At 41.6% G+C, this 8,420-nt stretch overlaps 2 protein-coding genes across 10 annotated transcripts in view; one reads left to right on the top strand and one right to left on the bottom strand.

Annotated features, from left to right (window-relative positions):
* Window positions 1–783: 783 nt before the first annotated feature.
* The window catches only part of SNX29 (sorting nexin 29), a 180,823-nt gene continuing 173,186 nt past the window's right edge, over window positions 784–8,420 (bottom strand). For 2 of the 5 annotated variants that reach the window (XM_054080294.1, XM_054080296.1), the window contains exons 26-27: window positions 2,282–2,619; window positions 784–1,309 (exon numbers count right to left, since the gene is read on the bottom strand). The gene's annotated coding sequence lies outside the window, so the exon portion shown is untranslated. The remainder of the gene's footprint in view (window positions 1,310–2,281; window positions 2,620–8,420) is intronic. The other 3 variants (XM_054080299.1, XM_054080297.1, XM_054080298.1) reach the window with 3 other exon arrangements.
* CPPED1 (calcineurin like phosphoesterase domain containing 1) overlaps window positions 3,014–8,420 on the top strand; it is a 42,399-nt gene continuing 36,992 nt past the window's right edge. For 3 of the 5 annotated variants that reach the window (XM_054080315.1, XM_054080316.1, XM_054080317.1), the window contains exon 1: window positions 3,014–3,128. In XM_054080315.1, coding sequence (XP_053936290.1) covers window positions 3,062–3,128 — 67 coding nt within the window. In that variant the 5' untranslated portion in view covers window positions 3,014–3,061. Of the gene's footprint in view, window positions 3,129–3,264; window positions 3,417–7,660; window positions 7,876–8,420 lie in introns of those variants that run through there. The other 2 variants (XM_054080318.1, XM_054080319.1) reach the window with 2 other exon arrangements.

Here is an 8,420-nt window from a genome sequence, read left to right as displayed (position 1 = left end):
CATTACTTTCTCTAACTTATCCCTCAAGGACTCATATAACGAGCATGCACTGAAAACAGATGCTGATAGTCCTGTGTGTGCTGTTTATACCTCCAAACTTCATTGGATTCCCTGAATTCCAGATGGCAGATAGTCATTCTATTCTACATATAAGACTAAAATGCATATCTGTCTGTGCTTCATAATTTTAATTACAATATCTAGACCAAACCTGTTCTGTCCTTTTCACCTTTTGTATTCTTCTATTTTTGCAATTTGTTGTCTTCTTTTCATTTGCTGAGAACAGAGAAAGGATTCCCTCCTGAAACCACTGCTTTGACTATTTTGCTTTTTATATCAGTTGCTCATCAGAGATAGTAAATTTTAAAATTACATACTTTTTTGTTAGTACTTTACCTAGGTCTCTTGAGGTACATACAATCATACTTTAAATTGCATTAAAAATTAAGTAGGCTGGGTTTTTCAGAACTTCCAAGTTGTTAGGAACTGTAAGGATTTGCAGCATGTTCTAATACATACTAGAATAAGTTTTAGAAGATTTGGACTTCCTCAGATCTGCATTATTCTAATCACAGTCATTACTAAGCTAAACCTTATATAAGCATTTCCTCCATTTCTCACTCTTCATCTGTCTTAATATCCTGCATGCTCTTCAGAATGGTATATTCTTCTCTGTATGCTCACACTAACTCTTTAAGATTAGTAAAATTATTCTCAATTCATATTCTATAAATAAGACCAGACACGTGGTACTGTAAATTATTTATTCAGTGTCATTATATTCATGACACTTTGTATAACAAATCAAGTCCTATGACAAAATTCTGCTGCTTTATCTAGGCCTCATCTGGAATAAGTCCATAAAATCTATAATTAAACTAGCATAGATCAGTAGTAACTTTAAACAATTTAGTCACAGTAAAATGAGTTTAGCTGTATAGCATTTGGTCCATGATCTTGGCTTTAAAAATGCATACTTCAAATTTGGCAAAGTAAAGGAAGAAGAAAGAGCAGAAATCCCTCTCCTGCACACACACTCCCCATCCTCAGTTCTCACGTTTATATGCAAGTGTTCCTTTACTTCTGCAGATGAAAACACTTTTGTACTCAGGCTGCAAAATCACAAGAAAATGTGTTTAAATTACAAAATGGAAATTTCTCTTGGTTCCTCATTACAGTAGACAATATTCAAGCTGAGGTAATACAGAAGGATTCCATTTGAAGAGGAGGCAACATAGGCACACAGTGTACTCGCCATACTCATCCACTGGAAAGAGCTGAGCATCCTGAGGCTCATCCATGATCCATCCTGCAAAGAGATCAGAGTACTGGTAAGAGAATTGTGTGGAAGAAAGCCCCCTACACATATCTAGAAAAAAAGACCTATGAAATTACAGAGATTTAGATTAAACTAGATCTTAGCATCCACGTCTCTGCCAGGTCTGATTCAGTCTTTCAGATGTGTGTACCTTCACTTAGAAAAAATGGTTGCCTTTAGCAACACATCCAGGTTAAGACAAAGGCAATTCAGTGTGCTGATGACAAGCTCACATCCTTCTGCTACAAAACTGCAGTATGATGTCTTGCCAAAACAGTCACGTTCTCTCTACACTTTTTGGCCTCATATTGATGGTATTTCCCTTGCAAAATTCACTCCGAGTTTCGTTGAAGTCATGCAGCAGTCGTATGTTCTGGTTTATGACTGCTCAGCCCTATTAAGCGGAGGAGAAGAAAATGGAAACAGAAAAGGTCAAAAATCTCTTTGGATCATTCAGCCAATTGCTTGTATATTAGCACGTGCGGTTCCAGCATTGGACCATGATCACCTTCTCCTACGAAGGTGTTAGGATGTTTTGATAAGCTGCACCCGACAGTCAGAAATGCACTTTAGTATCTACTTGCTCAATGTACCAAATGCACAAAGAGGGGAATTGACAAAAGCTACTTAATAAAAAAAGACTTCCTCTAGCTCTTTCCATCTAACAATCATCAAGCAGTTCACAAGCAGCAATCAGACTGTTGTCATTTGTGGATAATAATACGTATTTTACAGATGGAAAAATAATTGAGCCATAGGAATGTGTTTTAGTTGATAACAGGAACCTTACCTAGTGCTTTGCTACAGATTTCACAAGACACTAAAGAGGCACTCAGAGCTCTGCACGTCACACAGTGCAGAATAATGGGGTCCCGGCTGTTTGACCGGGACACGGCAACCGTATTATCCTTCCTCTGTTGCTAGGTCAAAAGGAACTCCAGTCCCAGATTAAGAAAACATTACCTTGCAAGGGCGAGCCATATCTCTCGGTTATTCCCTGACTGTGCAGCGGGTGCTGTGAAAAACTGGAAGCTGTGTGGGCCGTGGTCGCGGCCACCTCACTACCTGTGGCCATGGTTGGGTGGGGTTGAGGAGACGGTGGCACTGGCAGACGCCGCTCCCTTCTGTCATTAATGTTATTTTTTCCGTTTTTCAAAGAGCAGTTGGAGGCGATGCCCAAGTTTGTGAGTGCAGCTGAGGCCGAGAGGAGATCTGACCTGGAGAACACCCCGCAGGGTCCAGAGGCGCTGCCAGTGCTCTGAGAGGACCTCGGCTTAGTGCAGATCGGGGTGAGGGAACAGCTGGAAAGTAAGGGAACCTGTTCCATCATTATTGTTATTATTAATTAACACATTATATATTAGTATAAATTTACATATAGTATTTTATATTATTATTATTCACTTAAAGGCAGGGCGTAACAGGCTGGCTCCGCTCCCGGTGACCGCAGACACCACACCGCTTCTCCCCCAGGACCCTCCCAGGCTGCTCCCCCAGCTTCCACTCTCCTCTCCTCTTTTCTCGCTCCCCCTCTCCCCTTCCCTTCTCCCCCCTTCTCTTCTCTCTTCCCTTCTCTCTCCCCTTTTCTCTCCCCTTCCCTTCTCTCCCCCCCTTTTCTCTCTCCCCTCGTCTCTCTCCCCTTCCCTCCTCCTCCCTTCTCTCCCCCCTCGCGGCCGCCCTCGCGCAGGCGCCTCCCCCGCGCTGGCGGTGCCGCCCCCTCTGTGCGCGGGGCGGGCGGGCGCCATGGCGGCAGCGGCGGGGGCGTCGTGGCGGACCGCGCGGGACCGGAGCTTGGCCGCCTTCCGCCCAGGTACGGCGGGGCGGGACCGGGGGGCCCAGGGGGCCCAGCACCGGGCGGGTCGGAGCCGCCACGCCGCCGCCTCACCGCCGGGCTGACCTCGCGGGCTACAGGTGTGCGGGCGCTGAGGCGGGAGGGCCCCGCGGGGCTCGCTCTGGCTTCCCCGCGCGAGGAGGCCCTGCCGAGCCGCGGCGGTTGGTCGGACACCGCCGTGTGTCTCGGCCTCTCCCGGGGGCGGCCGTTCTGCGGCGTTTTCAGGCGCATAACTTGCTCTGCGTGAAGAAATCTTTCCCTATTGTCGTACGTGGCGCTTTATCTCCTTGTGTTTGTTTATAAATCACGTGTTGCATTGGTTTGGGGAGGTGGGCAAGGCTGTTCGATCCCAACAATCTTGTGGTGGTTTCATTGGAAATATTTGGCTTTGCTTGTTGCCAAATAAAGGAAAAACCACTAACTCCGAGCATGTGAAGTATATGTATACAGTCGTTCTGGCAACCTATTAATTGCAGATGGTGGGGTTGGTTTGGAACAGAATGCCTAGCGTTTGTTGACGGGACAGATGGCACTCAAGCCATCTAGTTATACCAACTCTATAGTGAAATGGTAACAAAAGGAGTGTTCGACATCAGTGTAAAAATTTCTGAACAAAAGCTTTATCGAAGTACTTGAAAATGAAAACGTGCAAGGAAGAATGTGATACAGGTATCTGTTTTTTACAGGTATGTTTCTTTCTCTTGAAGTGTCCTTGTTTGGTATGCTTTAAATATTAAGAATTTTCTTACCGACTAGTTGTTTTGAATCTTGTTCAGGACTTTTTAGGCTGTCATAGTCCAGCTCCCATCTACGGGTACAATGTTTTTTTGTCAGTGTTTACATAGCTCTTTCTTAAGAGGCTAAAGTTCAACACAGCCTTTTAATAACTAAATGATTGGGGAAAAGAACAACCAATGGCAGACAAAACTAAGGCAAAGTTTCTTGCACTTTGAATTGAAAGTCCGTTGTCTGTGTTTTGTTGTTCTCCTCAGTCTGTAGGCTTCACTTCTTCCGTTAAACAGGTAGCTATAAAAAAAAAAATTGTAGCACTGCTACAGCTTTGGCACACTGTTTCTTTTTAAAATTTTAGAGTTGCTGTTAAGAGTTTAATTTCCTTGGTTTTCTTACTTCTCTTTCTGCAAAATCATTGTTTCACACCATATCTGGTAATAGTATTTTGTTAAGTCCATTTCCACATAATGTGGAGTTTATTCTTGTCACCTGCTCTAATCTGCTCTTAATACATGACGTGCGAATCAGAAGCTCAAGGTTAGGGTCTAAATTATCCATGTAATCAACGGAACATAGTAGCAAACAGTACATAAATGCAAGAGATCTCTGTATGCTTTGACTTTACTTTTTTAATTCATTCTCTGTCTTTTCTACCTGTGCGTAAATATGCTTCAGATGTCTACTACTTTTATTAGTATTTTAGTGAAGAAACAGGACCGTCTGTTTGGGTGAATTCTGTCTTTTCCATCACTTCTCCCAAAAAGTTGTGGTTTGTTTGTTTTGGGTTGGGTTGGGGTTCTTTTGTCACAAGTATGCCAGTAGCATGATGTGGAAAGAATTTCTGTGGGTGTACATAGAGCACCTTTTGCGAGTAACTAAACAGTTGTGGTACTGTTAGCTTAACTGGTTGAGAAGTGTCTCTGTTTTGAACTTTTCTTTTACTAGTTGTTGCTAATGGTTCCAAAACCTTCATCTGGAAGAGGCAAATAACTAGCGTTGCATACTCATGTTCTCAGTTCCACTGGTGATTTTATGGTCCTGACTTTGTCAAACTTCCCTCACCAATATTTGCAAACTCTAGATTTTTTCAGTTGCTTCTCATACTGTTTATTTGTTCTCAAGTTCTCTATTCCTTTGCTATCTCTGCTTTTTAGACATAACTGAACGTTGAGATGTCTTTTCTTCATAGTACTTTCTAGAACTATTGTCATTTTTATGAAGTTGGTGGTGTTTTTCCCATGTGCACTATCCTGCATGATTCTGCATTGAAGTTCATCTGCTTTCTTGAACTGTCCCTGCATACTAAGTCTCTCCCCAGTTCTTCACAACCAGGCCTTGTTCTCGTATTGCCAAATGGTTTAGTTTTAGCAAATTTCACTTCCTCGCTATTCAGTTGCTGTTACAGATTGGTTTGAATTTGTTGAACACTATAGGTTCCAGTGCAGATTCAGGTGGGATCTGTGTGTCTTGTCCATTTCTTTTTTTCTTGCTATTTTTTTTTTAATGCATGTGAGGGCACTGATATTTCAAGAGAGCTTGGCTTCCTTAAGAGTCTTTGGTGAGTAGCTGTCAGATACCTCTTGGAGACAGTAGACTGTATCAAGTGGGTTTCCCTTGTACATGGAAAAGCTGTTTATTACTGTTTCTGAAGAATCAGTAAGTGCAGCAGTTAATGTCTTTGTTACGGTTTCTATGAAGTTGCCTGTAGAGGTGCCAGTTTTGCACTCAGGAGTTACCAGGTTGCTCAGGAAACCCTTTTAAATGTAGGCGTGGTACTGGCCATTTTCCTGCTTCTCTGGTGCAAAGGCAGTTGCAAGGAAGATGTACCTCCCCAGGGGGTAGCTGTTTTTTGCTTTCAAGTTCTTATGCGGATGCCACCTAATCTGAGTGGTTTTTTTATGTTTCATGTCTATTTGTTGAATCATCTACTGGGATTTTGATTTGAGAGAGAGCTGATGCACTGTTTTTAAGGAAGAATCCTGGCATTAGATCTTCACAAGTTTCTTCAGAATAAACGTGGCTACAAAATTTACACTATCTTTGGGCGCACCTTGCAAGTGGAATATGTTCGCCTTAGTGAGTGCCTGGCAGGCTACCAGCTCTTAATGCCTTTAAAAAGGGATTTATTAGTTTTCAGATCTGTTCTATTTCCATTTGTTCTTCACACTCTTTAGCCTGACTTGGAGTTTTGTATCTAACCTTCTAGTGTAAAAAAATCTTACCTGTTTTCTTTATTTGGACATTTCAGCTTTTTGAAGGGTGCTGTTCTGCTCTTACCAGCATCCTTACAGCTGCTGTTTATGTTGTTTAGTCAGTCTGGATGCCTTTTGATCTTTCTGAAGTTCTTAGTAAATGCAGTGCATATGGTCTGAGCCTCTGGGACAGTGTCTTTGAATAACTTCTATGCTGCCTTCAAGGATTTTTGCACTTTTAAAAATCATCATAATTACCTATCATTTGCCTTCCTTCGAAATGAAGTACAACCACAGTAGATCTCTTATTTTTTCTTGCTTTCGCATGAGTGTTGGATTTTGGCACATTGTGATTACTGTTCTAGAGCTCTTCAACAGTAATATTTTTGAGCACTGATCAGAACTGCTTCCCAACTAGCATATTCCATTCCCAGTACTGTCTCCAACTCTCATATGAATTAGTCAAATTTTTATGTGGGTTTTGAGCCACTTTCTGTGACTTCACCTTGTCATTATGCAAGCCACCCCCCTTCACACCTACAGCCTTGGGCTGTAAAGTTTCTGTAATGAGTTTACATGTTAAACTTGAGGGTTGGCACAAAGGTATGACTAGAGTTTAGCGTTCTGTAGCCCTCAGTACAAATAAACTGAGGGGGCATTTCCTACCTTGATTGGTATCTAAGAAGTTTAAAAATATATCTTTTAAAAATAGTATCACTGTCTAATTTATTTGGGAAACTGTATCCTGTCAGTGTTTCCGCTGACATTATCCCTGTAGTTTAGGCTCATTGTACATGATTTCTGCTATAATTTTTTCAAAGGGTATTATTTTTCTCTCTGAAAAATGTATTTTGAGACCTGTTTTGAAGAGGTTTTCCCCAGAGGCACGAAACTTCGTCATCTATAATAGATCGCCTTGGTCATTCAGCAGAACTCTGAACAGTCATCTCTTTGGTAGTCTTTCATGTACACATGGAAAATATAACTGAAAGGAATGCATGTTTCATTAGACTGAAATCTTTTGTATTTGGACATACAGACAGTAGCAGTGGCTTTTTAAGCCATAATTATTGATAATGTTCTAGTATTAGACAAGTATTAAAGATTTAGTGCAAGTCCTTTACTATTCCAGGACTGAAGAAATAAATCCAAATCCTTCAAAAGTAAACTGCAAAACAATTGCAAGGAAAAAGGTTTTGCCTTTTGTATTGTTAATGATATATAAATACTGCCTTCCCTTAAAAGATTCCATTTGCTTTCCTGCCTATCACTTCTTTAGAAAATGAAGTTCGTGCTTCTTCTCAAATTTTACCTAGAAAGAGACACAGGCACGCGTGCAAGACAGGTGAGGGCAGGGAATCATGTACCCATCCCTGTTACTTTGTGATATTTCAGAGAACTGAAATTTAATTCCCCTGGTAAATCCAACATGAGAATGAAGGTGTTTTTCATATTTATTACTGCTTACAGTATACTGAGCAAGCACTAGGGAAGTGTTCGCGTCCATTCTCCTTTCATGCAATAGTGTTTACTGAGAGACTATGGACAGGAGTAAATTTTCATAACTTTTTCCATGAAATTCCCTAGAGGAAGAAGAAAACTGATGCACTGTTGAAGCCAACCAACATGCTTTTGAAAAATCCCGGCAGGGGAATACTGGAAGTTGCACCAGTACTACGTGGCTGTCAGAGACCAACCTGCAGTAGTTTATGTGAGCAATCTCTGTATAACTGCGTTTGTGATCTTTGGAGAGGCGGGAAGAAAAGGGAAGAGAAATGAAGAAAAGCAAAAGGAGAATAAGGGTATGGCAAGATAATAGCTATTGTCCTCTAGAAATGGTTTGACTTAAATCCCACCTAGGTCCTTGAAGTGTCTTTTTGTGTGTGATCACAGTGCATGGCTGAGGTTTCCTTTTGTGAATTGCTGCTGACTACTTTGTCCCTCCAGAGAATTAATCCTTAGATAAAATTAGAAGCTGGCACCATTTTTCAGCTTATGCTACTAAAAATACATTGCATTGATCCTCTTCCCATACTCCAGTATGCATGGGAGCAGAAAAAGAGTAGGAAGCAATTGAAACTGAGGCATAACAATATATTCTGAAGTTGGACTTCTTCTGTGGTGATCAGCTGTGCAGCTCTTACGGAGGCCTGGGAACAAAATGGATTTGGAATAGGAGTTTTGTGTGGCTTGATGTATAAGAGCAGCTCCCCAGACATTATTTGTCTGTCAGAAACGGAAGCTGTATGTACATCAGTTATCTGAGAAATCTGCTGACTTTTGCCTGGCATTTGCATTTTCTTATTGCTGTGATCAATTCAGAAAGTTACAACCAACCTCTGTGCTC

This window comes from Cuculus canorus, chromosome 15 (assembly GCF_017976375.1).
Source record: "Cuculus canorus isolate bCucCan1 chromosome 15, bCucCan1.pri, whole genome shotgun sequence".
Classification (NCBI taxonomy): domain Eukaryota; kingdom Metazoa; phylum Chordata; class Aves; order Cuculiformes; family Cuculidae; genus Cuculus; species Cuculus canorus.
This window is presented reverse-complemented; position numbering and strand designations above follow the sequence as displayed.